Consider the following 19,534-nt stretch of genomic DNA (forward strand, 5'->3'; position numbering starts at 1 on the left):
TTATATATATATATATATATATATATATATAGTTGTTTTTTTTTTGCATTTATGGTGTTTTTTTCCCCCCGAGACTCTGTCAACAGGTTTTTGTAATAAAACAAGTAATTTTAGTGCAAAGTGACAAAGTAAAGTTTACTACCTTGCATGTGACTGTGAGTCCCACCTTGAAATCTTTTATACTTCCACTCTGTTCTGTTTTGTGACCATATGTTCTAGCTTTTTTCCAGCTTGTCTGTGTAAAATAATGTTGATTTGTCCTGGGTGAATGTTTAGATTGAGCCTTTATCAATTAAACATTAGTGCAGAACACAAAAGGCATGGATAGCTTAACCTTATTTTAGATACTTGTAATTTCCTGAGTGTAAGTCCACACTTCATAACTGATGCTTCTGTGCTCTTTTGTTCTGCAAGTTACATAAACAGACTTTTGGTGGCAGGTGATAATAAAAGTATTCACCTTGTCTGACCTTGAAGTAATGTCTGTCTGACCTTGAAGTAATGCTGTACTTCTCTCAATTTTACACTTACTGACCTAAAACTTGGTGTGGTAATAGCCAAGACTGGTCCCTAACGTATATTCTGAGCAAGTAGCCCAAGATTTTTTACATTTTTCTATAAATGACAAGGATTTAGCTCTTTCTGTTTGTTAGTGACATTGTTCATCAACCACTAGACAGATTTGACTGAAACTTTCAGGGAACAATAATTAGATATACATCTACAACTGATTAACTTTGTGTGTCAACCTAATTCAAGAGAGCCCTCATTGCCAAATGACCTTAAAATACACAAATATGAAAGTAACCCAGTCAATATAACATACTGTATTTTTGGCATATAAGTTGCACCTTTTTGTATAAATTTGCAAGTCATGCAACTTATACACCGAAGCGACTAATATATGTTTTTCCCCTATACTTTTTAACCCAATTTTTGTCTGAGATCTGATGATTTCATTCATTCTGACATGGTAAATATTGAACACTACTATTATCAGCCGCTCCAGGGCCCTTGAGTTATATGGCAAGCCAAGTGTCTCATTAATAGCCACTAATGAGACACTTAGCTTGCCATACAAAGCCACCTTTGTCTTGCTCCGGAACTCCTGGACCAAACGTCAAATCAGCTTCATTTCGCCGCGCCGTCCAGGCGAAATGAAACTGATTTGACCATTAAAATGCATTTATTAAGGAAAAGTTCAACTGAGACACACCTTTACTATAATGTTGAGCAAACAAATAATTGTTTTTAAGTGTTAATCTTGTTAAATTCTTGTTAAAGTCCTCCCGTGCACGCTCCCGCCGCCATTTGGCAGCCAATCGATTTTTGGCACAACACCGGCTCACGTTTCCGGGTGGTCAGCGGTGACACATAATAGATGCAGCTTATACGGCGAAGCGACGTGTACGGCAGCAAGTACGATATATGGAGCTAAATCTGATGTGGTGGTAGCTGAGAGTCATTCACAACACATACGTTGAGCACGACACATACTCTTGCAATATCACTTGAAACTGTGCATAACATTATTTTCAAAGTTTGACCAAAACACCTACAACTCTGTCATTTCTCTTCATAAGATGATTTTGGCTGTTAAATATATAACATGTTTAGGGAAGTAGCATGCAGAAAGTTTCCATTAGTCAAGTAATTTATTTAGTTTTGCATGCATCTGATACTGGATTTGGTTTACTTCTGAGAACGTGGTGAAGTTCTTGCACGAGAAGCTTTACTCTGTTCATGGCATTCTTGCAGATAAATCATATTTTTGCTCATTTTTGAAACAGATATTTTTGCATGTTGATCTATATTACTAGATGTTGAGTGAAGCCAACACAGTGATGAAATGTGATTAATCGGTGCAGCTGTCACTCAATTTAACTTTAGATTTTTGGTTTCAAGTCGACAGCCATTCCTGTTGTCACGGTGATAGTGGATCCAGGGGTAAGAATAAGCCCCTCCTCCTTTATTTAAGACCCTCCCCCCGCATCTAAAAGTCAAAGCATCTATATTGTTTTGTTGTGACGCTGTTGTTCAGGTCTCGCTAAAACCACAGAGATGCTTTTCTGTACCGTAATTTTCTGGTTGTAATTCTTCAGTAAAGTTAAAGTGTTTGTTTTTACGACTTGTGAATGTTTGTCAAAGTTTTTGTTTAATCCCTGGTTTGTTGCATTTTGGTGCAAGTTTACATTTTTTGACCATGTTTTTGATTTGTCTTGGTGCATGGCATGCACAGGGGACACCACGGATGTCTTTTTTCGTTGTACATAAAGAATCATATGAAGCGCTCGCTGTCAGATTACCAGCATCGTGTGGACACTGAGCCGTGTTTTGTTTGCATTGCTTGTTGGAGTCTCAAATGTTTGTGATGTCACGAGACAGATAAAGCTCCATCTTTTTATTGTTATCAAATATTAACATATTAACTTCATTGTCTTTAGTCTATATTTTGGAGCATCAGTCACCAGTTGTCACATGTACTGTGTGTATTAGTCATCTGGGCCTGTTGATTGATTTGAATTTAACATAAAGTTGCATGAAAGCTGGTTGTTGTAAAAATGTAGGAAGAAAAAATATATAATACGACTTGAACATTCTTTATGTTGTTTATCGGTCTCATATATGCTAATTAATAGAAAGCATGACTAATTTCACAAACAAATCAATGAACGAGATTTATCATCGCTGTAATCGTTCGTTCCATAAATCATTTTCACCTCCTCCAACCTCAGAACACAGAAGACAGCGCTCGGATCTCCATCACCTTCTTCCGCCTGTTCAGGGTGATGCGGCTGGTCAAACTGCTGAGCAGGGGCGAGGGGATCCGGACCCTGCTGTGGACCTTCATCAAATCCTTCCAGGTGGGATTCAAGGGCATATAATACATTTTTATCTTCAATATGCAAAGTTATAAATCAACCAAGGTAAGAATTCATGTTAAAATGCGTTAAAATGTGCGTCGTGTTTTTGAACATCAGGATCTTCAGCTGCAAACACCTTTTATTAGTTTTAGGTTTTGAAAGTCATTTCAAAAGATACTAGTATAAAACTTGCATTAAGAAATAAGAATAACATAGGGCAGGTTTTTGTTTTATGTAATGCACCCAGACTCAGTAGCACAAAATAACTGACCAGTTTGTATCTCAATGATTTTGTGCCAGTTTCATATTTGACCATAAAATAAAATATTGTACTTTTCAAGCTGCACACCCACATTTGAGTGAGTTTAAAGAAAGTACATTTTGTCTTTTCTTCCCACCCAGGCTCTTCCTTATGTTGCCCTTCTGATAGCCATGCTGTTCTTCATCTATGCTGTAATCGGGATGCAGGTAGTATTGTTGGACTTTTCGTCATTTAATTGTGTGAATGTTTATGAAGCATTCACACTATTGTGATCCTTGTTTCTTCCATACGTTTTACGGCATCTTTCTCGTTCCACAATTTTTGTGCAATTTCAAGAAATCATATATCAAAATGTTCAGCTCATTCAGGAGAAGGGTGTTATGACTTTTGATATTGGTACAACTTTAGCTACTTGAAATATTTAGCCTTTTCTGCCATTTTTTTCTCATATGAAATTAATTGAGCTCATTTTACATCCTTCACATTGTTAGATCTGTTCACAACTTTTTACTGCTCCTTTCACATTTGGTTCTGGTTCAACTTCTTTCAGCTTCCTTGTGCATATTTAAACATTTTTCAGCTACTTTTAGCTAATTTCAGCTGTTTTTCAGCTGTCATGCTTCTTTCTTCTAACTACAACATTTTTGTGCTTCTTCTAATTTCTTTCTGCACATTTCAGCTCATTTTCAGCTATTATGCTCCTTTCAGCTTATTTATGCAAGTTTCAGCTTTTTCTGCTATTTAGCTGATTTTATTTTAATTTGAGCTGTTTTGGCTAATTCCACTTTTTTTTTTTTCTCTCCACTTCCTTCTGGTAATTTAGGCTTCTTCTGATTTTTAAAGCTACTTTTCAGCTGTTTTTTTGTTGTTGTTGTTGTGGCTAATTTCAGCTTTTTTCAGGTAATATCCACTTTTATATGCTCATGTCAGCTTTTTTAAAGCCTAATTGGGTAAATGTGTTTTTTTTCTGGTTTCTTCTGGTAATTTAAGCCTGTTCTACCTTTTCAACTAGTTTTTTAAGCATATTTTAACATATTTTAGCATTTTTCTGATGATTCTATTTTTTGTGGTATATTCTGCTACTTTCAGCTTGTTAGGCTCCTTTCAGTTTTTTTCTGCTAGTTTCAACATTCTCTGCTATTTCAGCTACTATTTAGCTGCTTTAAGCAAATTTGAGCTTTTCCAGCTAATTCCACTTTTTTTTTTTTTTTTTTCTTTTTTAGCTCATTTTAGCTTATTCCTTCTGGTAGGTTAAGTTTCGTTGTTGCCTTTTCAACAACTTTTCAGCAGGTTTTTTTTTTCCTCCTGATTTACTCTTTTTTTGTGCTCATTTCTGTCTATTTAAACCTAATTCAGCAAATGTTTGTTGTTTCTGCTTTCTTCTACTAATTTAGGCTTGGTCTTTCATTTCAGCTACATTTCAGCATTAGCTAATTTCAGCTGTTTTTCAGCAAGTTCTTCTGCACTAAGCATTCACACTGCATTTTTGCAGGAAATGTGATTTCTGTAGTTTTGCTTGTGACACATTTTATTTTGATTTTTTTCACAAATTTCTGAATAATAGGATTTTTTTTGCTTCTGTTTCCTGTCTGCTTCTTTAGGTGTTTGGGAAAATAGCAATGGTGGATGGAACACAAATCAACCGTAACAATAACTTCCAAACCTTTCCCCAGGCGGTGCTGATGCTCTTCAGGTCTGTGCTTTGTGTCATTTTAGCCGCTTGCTACTTGAGCCGTGTTAAGATTAAACCTAACGTAGACGTTTCAGCAGGTGCGTTGTACTGCTTCCTGTTTGCTGTCAGGTGTGCCACAGGCGAGGCGTGGCAGGAGATCATGCTGGCCTGTCTGCCAGGGAAGCTGTGTGACTCGGAGTCAGACTACAACCCCGGAGAGGAGAGGACCTGTGGCAGCGGCTTCGCCATCATCTATTTCATCAGTTTCTACATGCTCTGTGCATTCTTGGTACTCCTCACATTTCACCGTTTTCACGACCAGAATTATTTGAACTCAGCTTTCTGAATAAATTCAGTAAATTACAACCAAGACAATGTTGCAAACTCCTGTTTCAGATCATCAACCTTTTTGTAGCCGTCATCATGGACAACTTTGATTATCTGACCCGTGACTGGTCCATTCTTGGGCCGCACCACCTGGATGAATTTAAAAGGATCTGGTCTGAATATGATCCTGAGGCCAAGTGAGAACTAAGAACTCTTTTACATTTTTCTTCTTCTTTAAAATAGCAAAGAACCCAAACACCAGAACGTCTCTCTGCCCGTTCAGTTTATTTGAAACTTCTCTAAAACATGTAAAGACGGTGGTGTCAGTGCTATACTGTTTGATTTGACTGTACCTTGCTGCTAGGGGCAGGATAAAACATCTGGATGTTGTAACTCTGCTGAGGAGGATCCAGCCTCCGCTGGGCTTTGGAAAGCTCTGCCCTCACAGAGTCGCCTGTAAGGTGAGTTTCCACAACTTTTTGACATTTGCAGTAAAAGTTGTCACTCAACAGTTGCACGCTCATTCTCCAGCATTTATCTGGTGTTTGCATTGGTTTGCAGCGACTGGTGGCCATGAACATGCCTCTCAACAGCGATGGGACAGTAATGTTTAATGCCACTTTGTTCGCTTTGGTCCGCACTGCTCTCAAGATCAAAACTGAGGGTGAGAGTTCGACTCAGGGTGTCAGAGTCTGCAGAATTACTAGATGATTTTTTCACAATGCTGCATGGCTGAGCTTTTACACATTCAATACATGTCTGTGTTAATATACATTAAATTTGATTTATGCAAAACATAAAACAGACAACAAGTCGGAAAAGGAAACATATAAAATAAAACTGATGTGGCCAAAACCACATTTTTGTATTGTCCCTAATCATGGCAGCTGTCAGAGACAGTGTGGCATTGTCACTCAGACAAACAAGTTGTTTAGTGTAAAAGTTTATTTTACAGACGAAAAGCAACAGAACCTCAAGATAAATCAGTACGTTTCTTCTCATTTAATTTAAAACTTTAAAATGTCTCTTTTATTGCAACAGGAAGACAAAGTAGTTACAATGCAACACTTTGCACACAAATATACCCATCAAATGATTTATTTGGATAAAAAAATAAACATATACTCATTTAAAATCCTTTTTATACTATTTTCTGCTGTATCTAAGGTAACTTGGAGCAAGCAAACGAGGAGCTCCGAGCTGTGATCAAGAAGATCTGGAAGAGGACCAGCATGAAGCTGCTGGATCAAGTGGTTCCTCCTGCAGGCGGTTAGTGGTCGTCTCACACTGTTCAACCTGCGCACGCTCCCCTTCTCCTCTCACGGTTGAGCTAAATGCAATCTCCAGTGTATGCTGGTGCATTCAAAGATTTACTCATAAATTTGTCAAATGTGGTCTAAAATATTTCTGATTGAATGCAGCTTTTGTTAGAATAAAAGGACAAGCTGAAGACGTAATCTCAATCATGATGTCCTGAGATTATGTAAAATTAATACACCAGTGTTGGCCCTTTGTAACATTTATATTAAAAATAAAGTTATTTTGAGCAAGTTATTGAAGACGATTGAGAAATAAAAAGCCTTTTAACGGATTGAAGCTCTCTGCTGCCACCTCGTGTCTGACTATATTAAGTGCAGCCTTATTTAATCCAATCACCACTTTGGCACTTTGTTTTAAAGCAGTGAAATCTTTCTGGAAGCACTACTTGTGAAAACTTTAAAAGATTCACTTGGGAATAAATAATAATGTCACAGTAAACAAATAAAAACTATGAGTAACTGGGAAGAATGTGACACAGTTTCCTGGGAACACTGACCCCGTTTTCTGACCTTGTGATGATTATAGTTTCATAAATACGCTTTCACAAGCTTGTCTATTTTTTATATATTGTGTACTGCTTTGTGCAATTGCCTGAACTTGCATAAATAACCATATGTTGTGCGTTAATGGTTAGTGGTAGTTATTATTATAACTCAGATTCTTTTGACACTTTTATGTGTTTGTGAGACAAAACAAATGTGAATTCCTCTAGTTGTGTTTTGCTTTTGCAGTCTGCCTCTGTGCTTTCTACGCTTCAGATTTTCAAACCTAATTCTGCTGCTTGGCTTTTTGCTCTTCATTTGAACTAATTTCTTTCTCCTTTTATTTCTGTTTTTTTTTTTTTTTTGTCGGCTGAGCTTCTTGTCGTCCACAGCTTACTCTGCTTTCAGTCGCTGGCCTTTCTTTTTCTTTCTCTTTCTGCCGTCCTGAGCTCTTTGGAGCAGTTCTGTTTTAGTCTGGTGGCATGAAACTGCTGATACCTCTCTTCAAAACGTCAATGGGCTCTGTACAGAAAGATTACCTGTTATATATTCTGGGTGCAACTTTGTAGGAGATTGACAACATGCTGAGAAAGCTTAAATAAACTAGCCTTTTTAAATTAGAATTAAACTGAACTTAGCCTGATTGCTTGCTATAAATCATCAATCTCGCAAAAAATGATCATGGTACCACTTTACAATAAGGCTCCCCTTATATATGCTAATAAATAGTTTATAAATATGTTATTAATTCCTCTATAAACACTTTATAAATCATTAATAATTGTTTATTATGCATTAATTAAGGGTGACAGAGACACAAAACTGACCAGTTTCTTGTCAAATAGTGATCTGTTCACCTATTTCATCTAGAGTTGTTATATTAAACATTTCAGACTAAGTTACTACCTTGTGAGCACAATAAGCATTTGTAAACCTTTTTTTTTTTTAGGGTATAATATTGTACTTTATCACGGCATTATAAATATCTACAACTATAAATACTTATAATGCCGTGATAAAGTACAATCTTATATCCTAAAACAAAGGTTTACAAGTGCTTATTGTGCTCACAAGGTAGTAACTTAGTCTGAAATGTTTAATATAACAACTCTAGATGTAATATATAGGTGAAAAGATTTGTCTCACTGTTTGGCACGAAACTGGTCAGTTTTGTCTCTTTCTCGCCCTTAATTAATGCATAATAAGCAGTTATTAATGATTTATAAAGCGTTTATAGAGGAATTAATAACACTAATAAATAGTTTATATATACATCTATAAGGGAAGCCTTATTTAAAAGTGGTACCATGATTATAAATGTAATTATTCAAAGAAAATATTTTTATAATTTCATGTTGTGTGTAGTGGCGGAACGGTGGCGCAGTTGGTAGCGCTGCCACCTCTCAGCAAGAATGTCACCAGATCAAATCCCAGCCGGGTGCCTTTTTGGGTGGAGTTTGCATGTTGTCTCTGTGCATGAGTGAGTTTTCTCCCACATGCCAAAAACATGCATTGGTACTGAGTGGTAACTCTAAATTGTCCCTAGGTGTGAGTGAGAGAGTGAATAGTTGTTTGTCTTGTTTGTTTCTGTGAGTCCCTGTGATGGACTGGAGACCTGTCCAGGGTGTTCCCCGCCTCAGTGAATGCTGGATACGAGCACCAAAGATTCAAGGATTTTTATTGTCATACCAGCTCACTTTTGCATGTTTATGGTACGAAATTCCGACTCAGGTTCCAGATCAAGAAGCCTAACAATTTTCCCATAACAACCAGTGACCCAGAAAGGAAGCAGCAGGTAAAGATAATGGACGGATGCTCTGTGTAGTATAGTTTTTAGTAAGTTCTGACAAAAAAAAAAAAAAAAAGACATTTCAAAATAATGGATTCTTTAAGGTATTCTTTATGAACAGAGCCTTTGACATGATCTCTGGCTGCCTCTGGTGTTTGTAGAGAAAAGTGTTGGGGGCTATAAGATGGATCAAGTACCCTAATGACTAATAGATCCATCCTAAAGCGTCCACCACACTGACATCATCACCTTTAGAAGGTGGCAGTGAATCGCATCAAACATTTCTTACACACCATGAGTCAGCCGCTGTTAGTTCTGAGCTCCTTCGTCCCCATTCTGCTTCAGCAGCATCTTCTCTGAGTGAATCAGACGTCTGCTTGATTAGCCTCCCTGCATGGCTGATAGTGCAGTGTGTAGTCGCAGCTTCAATCCTGGCTAAACAAACATTTTTAAACAAAATGTGTGTATCTGCTGCTCTGCTACTTTTGCCGCATGTGCTTATTGCTACAAAATGTACAGAGAAATGTAAATGTGTAAAACACTTGTGCTTGTTTGTCTTTGAAATGGTGGATTGTGTTTAGTGAAAGAAGTGAAACGGTGTTTTGTTTCTCCTACGAGCTATTTTCCTGAGAAGCGTGTTTCTTGGCAGCTTGAGGTTTGCAGGCACTTGTCAGGTTAAATATTGGTGCATGCTTACAAGATTTTTCATGGTGAAATAAGTTGTCAGCAGACAATGCCAAGAACATTTCACTATGTTTGGTTCACAAGCAGAACAGTTTAATGACATTAGTCTTCCTGATAAGCCGATGTGTGTGTAATCTTTTTAGACCGTGTTCCCAAGACTGAACTGATACTTTCAAACTTTTCATCTTCAAAGTGTTGAGTTTAGTTATTGTATTTGTTTACAGCCTCAAATATACCCATAAAAATGGTGTGATGATAAAGAAAATGCAAAATCTAAGGAAAATATGTTTCTTATTAATGCGTTAGTATGAATTTCAAATATTTTATATTTTGCTCAGGCAAAGTCTAAACAACAATCATTTGCTTTCATATTAGTTTGAGTCTCTGTGCTACAAAGATTATTAAATGATTTCCAGTTTGAAGAACAAAACATCTAGAATGAATGATTTTCATGCTTTCACTCTGAAGTGCATAAAAACTTATATGGGCAGCCTATTCCAATGTACAACAGATTTTTTATTTATTTTATTTATTTTTACCAACATGTATCTTTCATTTAAAAACTAACAGTGATTGCATCACTTAAATAAATATATACTTAGTAACCCTGGCTTAAAATAATGTTCACACTTAAAAATTATATACAGTAGTCCCTCGTTTATCGCGGGGGATCCATATCCAAGCCCCGCGATAAGTGAAAAACCGCGAAGTAGGAATAGTAGTTTATTTTAGTATATATATATATATACATATATATATATATATACATATATATATATAATATATAAATTCAGAATGTCATGATTTCAGCTCCCTGCCTCCGCTGCACTCTGCCACCTGCAAGCGCTCTTGGCCACGCCCACTTCTCTGCTGCAGAGCGGAGATATGACATGCTGCAGGAGGAAGCTTCTCCTGCAAGCTGTGGGCTGCACACAGGTGCTAAATAATTTAAAATAATTTATTTTAAACAAAAATTCCATGCTGATCATGCGGCTCCTCCATCAATCAGCCAATTGTGTGTCATATCCAATCTTATTTTGAAAAACCGCAATACAGCTAGTCTGCGAAAAACAAACCGCGAAGTAGCGAGGACTACTGTATACAAGAGCATGCTAACTAAATGCAGTAAGCTGGAAGTAGCTGCTGCTGCATCTTTATTCTCCTACTTGGTCGTTGTTTGTGCACATAAATGAGCAGTTTTTTAAAAGTGCCCAATACTGGCTGAACAAAATCAGTCGGCTGAAGAATGAGTTTATGTCTGCTTTGGAGCAAACATAGTGAGCATGTCGTTACCAGAAAGAGGTTAGCATCAATGCAGAAAAATACACCAAGGCGGGGTTAGGGTTATGTTTTTCTAGAACATCCATACATTTTCTCCTGAGAGGTTAGTGTTAGTTATGGATATTAAAATGGACTGCCATTTGTTGCTTTTATATAATATTTAAAAACAAAGGAACTATGTATATCTAAGGTTTTTTTTTTTTTTTTGCATTTTCAATTCCATCTTCCTTACTTTTGAGTAGTATTTGTTACAGAATTTTTTTTTTTTGTCAAGAAGCTGTTATGTGGCGAGGATGTTTTATTATAGATATTTTTTCCTAACTGGTTTCATTTTATATACAGTATATGAGATCTTGTGGTGAGATTAGTGAGAGGTGAGGTCTTATCCCTGCGTTTGAAGAGCTGGGTGTAAGGACGCAGTCTGAAACAGAATGTCAGCAGTTGAGGCGACCTGGTGCTGATGTGGGAGGCTTTGTGGTGTCTGATCTTTTCACTCAGATGACGAGGTAACAGTGGGGAAGTTCTATGCCACCTTCCTGATACAGGACTACTTCAGAAAGTTCAAGAGGCGCAAAGAGCAAGGCCTCGTGGGAAGGCGGTCGTGGGAGAGGCTGAACAGCACTTTGGCTCTACAGGTCAGTGAGAAAAACATGGAGAGTAAATCACTGATCTGACTGCCCACCACTCAAAAAATGGGCTATAGAAACTGGTTTGATTTAGTTTTAGGTATTAGCTACACAAAACCAAACAAAAATGCACATGTGTTGGTGGTAGATGTGCAGATTACAATGAATTATGAATTATTAACTACCACTTTGCGTTCACTATGAACTTTGCTGTATTGTCCTTTTCAGTCCTCACTCTGCGGGTAAATAAATGACAATAGTATGAAAGGAAGCAGATTTTTCAAGTTAGGCGTCGCATAGGGACCAGAGTTCAAATAAAGAGAAGTTAACTACATGTCCAGCTATCAGAGAACTTACCAGTCCATCCACCCTCTAATATTCCTTCTTCAAGTCTTAACAAACTAGAAGTGCAGAATAAATTGAGCTTCTAAGGGACAGATTATTTTATGTATTTTTTCTCACTAATCCACAATATTGAATGACGCAGTTTTTGTCATTATGTAAGGTGAGCTTTCAACTGTCTGGGTTTGTAACATCTCGATCATTTTGCGCGCACTTCGTTTATGCAGAGCAGTGTGAAGCACACCTGGGATATGTTTAACTGCCATATGTGCTCAGAAAAGTTTTTCCAATATCATTACATTTTTTTTACTCCCTAAAATCAACACAGAAACAACAAAATACAAACAGAAGCTTTGTTTAGTCTTTATGGCACCCTGCCATAGACATATAGCAAGGAATTGTACCCCAACTCTAATCATCCAAACTGACCACCTCATCTTTGCTGTAACCCACTTTTAATCCTCATCTAAACCTTTTACATTTACAGCATCACAGTTTTGGTCCCCACAGTGGGCACCACAAACATACCGCCTGTGATGGTTTAGTACTGCAGCTGCTCTCTTTGCAGGCCGGCCTGCGCACGCTGCATGACATTGGACCAGAAATTCGTCGAGCTATATCATGTGACCTTCAGGAAGAGGGACTAGTAGATGGAACAGGAGATGATGAGGAGGAAATCTACAGGGTAAAAATCCTACAAAAACCCTTTTTTATTTCCTGCTCAGTATTGTTGTAAACTGAAGAAAACCAGTTAAAATGTTCATACTTAAAAGCAGTGCACACACTAACTTTTATTTGATGCTTTCATCATTTCTGTTGTTCTCTTTGAAGCGGAATGACGGGCTCTTTGGGAACCACGTTAACCATGTGGATCAGCAGGGCTCTTCCAACCCCACCACCGTCACGCAGCGCCCACTACAGATCCTGCCTTTCTACTGCGCGCCATCACTGGCACCCACCCAGACCGTCACCAGAACCAGCAACAGCAACAAGGAAGGAGGAACAGAGATGAACTCCTCACCCATGCAGTATAATCATCACCCCAGCCCTCATCTGTACGATTACTCTCACTGTAATTCCACCTGCCGGCAGTCACCATTTCCCTCAAATTCCAACCTCAACAACGCCAACTTGCCCTCGCTTCTCTCGATGACCTCTGGCAGGCAACAGAAGTGTTTATTACAGCGCCGTCGGCCTTCCTCCACCAGAAATGGGTCCTCAACAACTTACAGCAGAGGGCTTCACGACAAGCCGTGGAAGTCGCACTCCACAAGGTTGGTGGATGATCAGCAGCGGTGATGCTACAGCTGATCCAACAGATCAGGACTTTTAGTTGTTGCAGTTTGTTTCAGCTTGGTCTTAGTATTATCAAAAAGTTACAGATTTTAAGTTTATAAACAAATGGAAACCAAATAATAAATCTGGTGCCTATCTCCGTGATTGCATGGGTTTTCTCCAGGTACTCTGGTTTACTCCCACATACCCAAAACATGTATATTAAGCTGATTAAATAAACTAAATGGTGTGAGTGAGAGAGTGAATGGTTGTCTTGTTTGTCTGCATGTGGCCCTCTGATAGACTTGTGACCTGTCAAGGGTGTCCCCCACCTCTTGCACACTGATAGCTGGACATGGGCACCAGTGACCCCCACGACCCAAAAAGGAAGAAGCAGATTAAATATAATGGATGGATGGATGAAAACTAAACTACCATATTTTTCAGACTATTAAGGCGCATTAATCAAAATAAGTTCATTTTGACCGATTTTTGAGTGCCGTGTACCACATAAAATCAGTTCGAGGTCAGTAAGCACAACCAGAATTAATACATAAGGCACACTGGATTATAAAGGCTCCAGTATACTCGGGCAGACATTTTTCAATTCACTTCAATTCAGTTTATTTATATAGCGCCAAATCACAATGAAGTTGTCTCAGGGCACTTTACAGAAACATTCACATACATAAAAGCCAATTAGTAAAGTTCTCTATCTAAGGAATCCAGCAGACAAGTTGAATCTTGGCTTCGTTGCAGTCCCCCATCCTGAGCAAACACGGTGGCAACAGTGGAAAGGAAAAACTTCCTTTTTGAAAGGAAGAAACCTCCAGCAGAACCAGGCTCAGGACAAGCGGCCATCTGATTTTTCCTTGCAGACTCGACAAGCACTGTCCGCAGAAGGTTGAAACTTCATGCTCAAGTGTCCACCCTGAGCGGCTGCAGAGCAGCTCCACAGACAAGGGGCCTTGGGGACAAATTGAGGTCGCCGATTGGTCATTTGCTGACACGCCTATTGGATTAATTGACAGGTCGCAAAAAAAAAAAAAAAAATAAACGAGAACTGGCAGCCGCAGCGGTGTTCTATGTTTATTTGCTGTTAATAAAAAGTTCTAAAAAATTTTTAAAAACAGGGAGCGCTGGCCCTGCAGTCCACACATCAGACCAGCCCACCACAAAATCTCCAGATCCTCCCACAGCCACGCTGGGCCTCATTTTAATATGCTTGTGACAAATTCCTTCATTTCTCACCATTTCAGTCATGGCGTCATCAACGAAGGAATGAAGGGATGAAGAAGGGAAATTTAATATATTGGTGTCGCATACAAAACAGTTCGTCGCTGTGCAGTTTATTGTGTGACACCGAGTACGCGTACGCTGTTGTAAAAATTGAGTTTTGCACGAATATGCTCTGCAGGTGTCCGCTTCGACTCTAATCTGGTACACGCGGACCTCCGCGGACCCATGTACGCCCGAGTATACTGGAGGCTTAAGGCTCACGGTCGATTTTTGAGAAAAGTCAAGGATTTTAAGTATGCCTTATAGTCCGAAAAATATGGTAGTAAATGTTATCATTAGACCATGTTGTTTTTTGCAGTTTATTTGTCCTGTGCAGACAGGTTTTTTTTGCAAGTTCAATATTAACCCCCTACACATGTTCTCATTTTATGCTGTAAAGATGAAACAAATTACAGGATGGTAAAATTTAGTTTGGTAGTGCAAAAAGCTAAAGTCTGGAACTACTTTCTATGAAAAATACATACGGACTCGTTTGACAAACAGTTGAAATTTATCGTAATTTGTGTCTGCCATTGTTGTTTTGTCATTGAATGCATCATCTTTTCTATTTCCCACCCGCCTCTCCGGTTCCAAACCTCTGATTGAATCACCTGGAGCAGGACGCGCTACTATGAAGCCTACATAAGGTTTGTTGAACTGCGACTGTTTCAAAGTTTTAGTTTCACAATAAATATGCAAATTTTGGAGTGTCAAACAGTGCTCAAAGGATCATGCTGTACTTACATAAAGTTATTATCTTTAGTTTAAAAACATCTGAACATTGTGGGAAAATGTAACTCTGTGTTGTTGTAATGGTTAGATTAAACTTGTGTTTTCTAGTAGTAACTGAGTTATAAAGTAAAGTAGTTATACTTTAATGCACTGACTACAAAAACCTCAAAACATCAAAGTGACAAAGGAACAAAGTGATGAAATAGTTACATACTGGATAATTGATAAATGTAGTCAAAATAATAAGTAGCCGTGTGATTTTAATAACAGGTCAAAAAATGGTGGAGGACTTTACCCCACCATTTGTCGAGAGCAGCCGGGGGGCAGGGACAGTGAGGACAAGCAGGGCTCGGGAGAGTATTTCAGCGGGGAGGAATTTCACGAGGATGACATCATGCTCACAAAGGAAAGGTACGGTGACGGCACAACACAAGAAGACTGATGGCAAAACTGTAAAGTCCCAACAAAAATACAACTGTGGCTGGCTGATGGGCTTTTATTTATTTACTATAATCTTAATAATTTTTCCTGAATTTGTTTTCAGCAAGCATTAACATAACTTGTTCAGATTTTTATCACTTTTTGTCAAAGATTGTCCAGGAAAAACTTCCATAATGACTCAGAGGAAGATTTCGAGCTCTCCAGGGATGACTGCCAATCTGATGGTTACTATGACGACGACAAACAGCCTATCTGCCAAGATGGCCGACGGTCACCTAGGAGATCGTTTTTACCTTCACCTCAAGGTGAACGATTGCATTTCATCATAATTATTTTTTTATTATTTAACATTTATTTAACATTTAACACACCAATTTCTGTCAGAGTATTCCAGATGAACCTAATTGTAATGATGGTTAAAAAAAAAAAAAGTGTTATTCTTACAAAATTATTCACGCAAATTAATTTAGCTGCGTTTTATTTGATTTTTATTAATTGCTACCAATCAGTGCGAATGAAAGGATGAAAATGACCAAATCTGGAGTTTAGAATTCACTTTTCTTCTTGTGTGTCCTCAGCCTCCCACACACCAACATTCAGCTTTGAGTGTCTTCGCAGAAGAAGTACAGATGACGCTTCACTATCTCCACCGTGCACAGTTCTTCCACTACAACTGATGCAGCAACAGGTCCCCCCCCACCCACCCACGCACACACATCCACACACACACTCACACACACCGATGCTGTGAGGAGTTACTGTTTCAGTACAAAGCAGTTAGTTTTAGAAACATGTTTCGTCTCCACTCGTTCCTGCAGGTGATGGCGGTAGCCGGTCTGGATGCCAGCAGACTTCAACGGCTGTCACCTACGAGGTCGCTGCGCTCGTGGGCCACACCTCCTGCATCCCCCATCAGCTGTGACTGCTCACCTTCCTACACACCGCTCATCCAGGTGACAGAGCATCGTATCTGACATTACCTTAGATGGAAGTGTAAAATTACCTCTGTAAAGTTTTAAAACTGCACAAGTTCACAGATTCGGATGGCTTTTGAAATTTTTTACTTTTTGAGCTATAATTAAGACAAACTTTTTATTAAAGTGTATTTTTTTAGAACTAGACCTACATCTTTACTGCATCTTCTTCTTTCGGCTGTTCCCTCTTCAGTGGGGTCGCTACAACGAGTTATTGTCCTCCATCTCACTCTGTCGTCTGCATCCTCTGTCCTCACTTCCACTACCTCCATGTCCTCTCTAACTGCATCCATACATCTCCTCTTTGTCTTTTTCCTGGCAGTTCTAACATCCTTCTACCAATATACCCACTGTCCCTCCTCTGGACATGTCCAAACCATCTCAGTCTGTTCTCTCAAACTTTATCTCCCAGTTGTTCAACCTGTGCTGTACCTCTGATGATCTCATTCCTAATCTTATCCATCCTTGCCACTCCTAAGGAGAACCTCAACATCTTCATTTCTGCCACTTCCAGTTATTTTTCATGTCTTTTTGTCAATGCCACTGTCTCCAGACAATATAACATAACTGGTCTCACCACTGTCTTATAAACCTTTGACCTTTGCTGCCACCCTTTTATCACAAATCACTTCAGGAACTTGTGAACAAACAGTGGTAGTGAAGGTCAAAGGAAAGGTTTATCAGAGAGCAATGAGACCAGCTATAGCAGGTGTTTATATCAGGTGTGGTCACCTAAGTGTGTGTTTTATATACGATCAGGTGGACTGGCGGAGTTCTGGCAGTGTTGGCAGCATCCCCGGAGCCCTGACGAGGAGTTCATGGTACACAGATGGCCCAGATGGCTGTCTCAGTCGCAGCCAGTCTCCAACATGCCTGCAGTTACCTGCAGAGAGCAGAGAGCACTTTCAGCAGAAGAGACGCAGTGCCAACAGCCTGGTGGAAGCTGTGAGTGAAACAAAGTGGCACAGTTGTATTTTAGCAATGGGACCAGTTGGGGGGAGCTTGTCACGTGTCAAAGCATTTAAGGGAAAGCACACTGAACTCAAATTTTACACAAGGCGGTTCATAAGTTTGAATCCACTCCTGTTATTTGTGTGAATGTTTATGAAGCAGTAACACTACTGTCATCCATTTTTCTTCTGTACGTTTTTCTGCATCTTTCTCGTTCCACAATTTTTGTGCTATTTCAGCAAATCTTTTATCAAAACATGCAGCTCATTCAGGAGAAGAGTGCTATGACTTTTGGTATTGGAGCAACTTTAGCTTTTTTTAAATATTTAGCCTTTCTGACACTTCTTTTTTCTCATATGAAATGAATTGAGCTCATTTTCATCCTTCAAATCTTTAGATCTGTTTACAACCTTTTACTGCTCCTTTCACATTTTGTTCTGGTTCAGCTTCTTTCAGCTTCCTTGTGCAAATTTAAACTTTTTTTCAGCTAATTTCAGGTAGGTTTTTTTAGGCGTTTTGTGCTCCTTTCAGGTTTTTTTCTGCTAACTAAAAAAAAATTGTGGTTCTTCTAAATTATTTCTGCTAATTTCAGCTTGTTATGCTTCTTTCAGTTTAATTATGTTTCTGCTTCTGCTATTTCAGCTACAAATTAGCTGTTTTTATGCTAATTTTAGCTTTTTCAGCTAATTCCACATTTTCTTTTAGCTCATCAGCTCTTTCCTCTTCCTTCTGGTATAGCTTAAGCTTCTTTCTGCCTTTCAGCTACTTTTTCAGCCTTTTTTATTTTGCTAATTTCAGCTTTTTTTTAATCATTTTCTAATGTGTGTGCTTATTTCTGCTTATTTAAACCTAATTCAGTAAATATGTGTTTTTTCTAAATTCTTCTGCTAATTTAGGCTGGTTCTTCTATTTCAGCTACATTTAACCATGTTTTTTTTTTTTTTTTTTTAGCTAATTTCAGCTGTTTTTCAGCAAGATTTTCTGCAATAAGCATTCATACTGCATTTTCACAGGAAATGCAGTTTCTCTAGTGAAACTTTGCTTCCAAGAAGACAAACATTATTTAAGAGTGGTCTTGATCAATAGTTTGTCAGACTTTCTGAAGGTTTTTCAAAACTTTTTTCTGGACTTTTTTCGCTTCTGTCCGGTTTTTGTGCATGACTATGAAATCATATTTTACATTTAAAATTAGGAAAATTAAAGAGTGGAGTACAAAAGTACAGTCAGGCTTAGACAAACTGTCTACAGCAGATAAAGTCTTTAAATTTATTGTATTTAAGAAAGAAAAATGACACAAAACCTCCTTCAGTTGGTCATTTGCCGTATGTCAATTTTGAGTTAAAATACTACTTTATGTGTTAAACTGTTTCATCAACAACCTGCCACCTTCTTCTTAATATTCCTCTTCTTCTTGTTTTCAGGTTCTGATCTCTGAGGGTTTAGGAAAATACGCCCAGGACCCAAAGTTTGTGTCGGCAACCAAACATGAGATCGCAGACGCCTGCGAGATGACCATCGATGAGATGGAGAGCGCTGCCAGTAACTTGCTGAACGGCAGTATGGGTAACGGCAGCACGGGAGGAGCGGGGAACGCCGGCTCAGAGTCCCACGCCGCCACACACCTGAGGGACCACCGTGACTACAGCGACGAGGAGCCGTACGTGGCTGTGACATGTGAGGAGGACCTAACAGATGAGATGATATGCTTCACTTCACTATAACAACGGCTCACGCCAGATTACTTTTAGTATTTTTTATTAAACTTTTACCGATGTTCCTCAGTGGGGGAAGGTCTCAAATGGCCTGCAAAGGACCAAAATAGATAAAACGGGGACAAATGTGAGAGTAAAGTGCCTTGTTTTCAATTCAGCAAGCGCTGACGGTTCAAAGAAAAGCTCTGATTTAAAGCAGGAGGCACGACTCAGCCTGTCAGGGCTTTTGCTAAGCAAGCCAAGTTTATAATGTTTGTTTGATACAGCATCAAAGCTTGTGAATTTAGTTTTCAGCGTTCAGAGGATGATCCAACTCGGCTTTCGTTTCTTGGCTCGGAGGCCCGCCAGCGTTCCGCTGCACTGAACTAACGTCACATGGCTTCACACAAACAAGGTCGTACAAACTGCAGTTTACTCAAAGAGCCAGGAAAACAACGAAAATGTGCCACCCTTTTAGTCAAGCGGAATGATTTTTAAAACTGGTTTTGTGAAAATTTTTTTTTTTTAAACTTCAAGTTTTTC

General features: G+C 38.7%; 1 protein-coding gene across 1 annotated transcript in view; it reads left to right on the forward strand.

Annotated features, from left to right (window-relative positions):
- The window catches only part of cacna1db (calcium channel, voltage-dependent, L type, alpha 1D subunit, b), an 88,639-nt gene extending 69,515 nt beyond the window's left edge, over positions 1-19,124 (forward strand). The window contains exons 30-47 of the mRNA XM_037684954.1: positions 2,736-2,864; positions 3,267-3,332; positions 4,728-4,819; positions 4,928-5,087; positions 5,195-5,322; positions 5,490-5,586; positions 5,687-5,789; positions 6,293-6,394; positions 11,180-11,316; positions 12,218-12,334; positions 12,481-12,923; positions 14,823-14,849; positions 15,205-15,345; positions 15,526-15,680; positions 15,954-16,063; positions 16,194-16,328; positions 17,109-17,294; positions 18,722-19,124. Coding sequence (XP_037540882.1) covers positions 2,736-2,864; positions 3,267-3,332; positions 4,728-4,819; positions 4,928-5,087; positions 5,195-5,322; positions 5,490-5,586; positions 5,687-5,789; positions 6,293-6,394; positions 11,180-11,316; positions 12,218-12,334; positions 12,481-12,923; positions 14,823-14,849; positions 15,205-15,345; positions 15,526-15,680; positions 15,954-16,063; positions 16,194-16,328; positions 17,109-17,294; positions 18,722-19,021 — 2,628 coding nt within the window. The 3' untranslated portion in view covers positions 19,022-19,124. The remainder of the gene's footprint in view (positions 1-2,735; positions 2,865-3,266; positions 3,333-4,727; positions 4,820-4,927; positions 5,088-5,194; positions 5,323-5,489; positions 5,587-5,686; positions 5,790-6,292; positions 6,395-11,179; positions 11,317-12,217; positions 12,335-12,480; positions 12,924-14,822; positions 14,850-15,204; positions 15,346-15,525; positions 15,681-15,953; positions 16,064-16,193; positions 16,329-17,108; positions 17,295-18,721) is intronic.
- The last annotated feature ends 410 nt before the right edge of the window (positions 19,125-19,534 follow it).

The sequence above is a fragment of the Nematolebias whitei genome, chromosome 11 (assembly GCF_014905685.2).
Source record: "Nematolebias whitei isolate Nwh7 chromosome 11, NemWhi1, whole genome shotgun sequence".
In the NCBI taxonomy this organism is placed as follows: domain Eukaryota; kingdom Metazoa; phylum Chordata; class Actinopteri; order Cyprinodontiformes; family Rivulidae; genus Nematolebias; species Nematolebias whitei.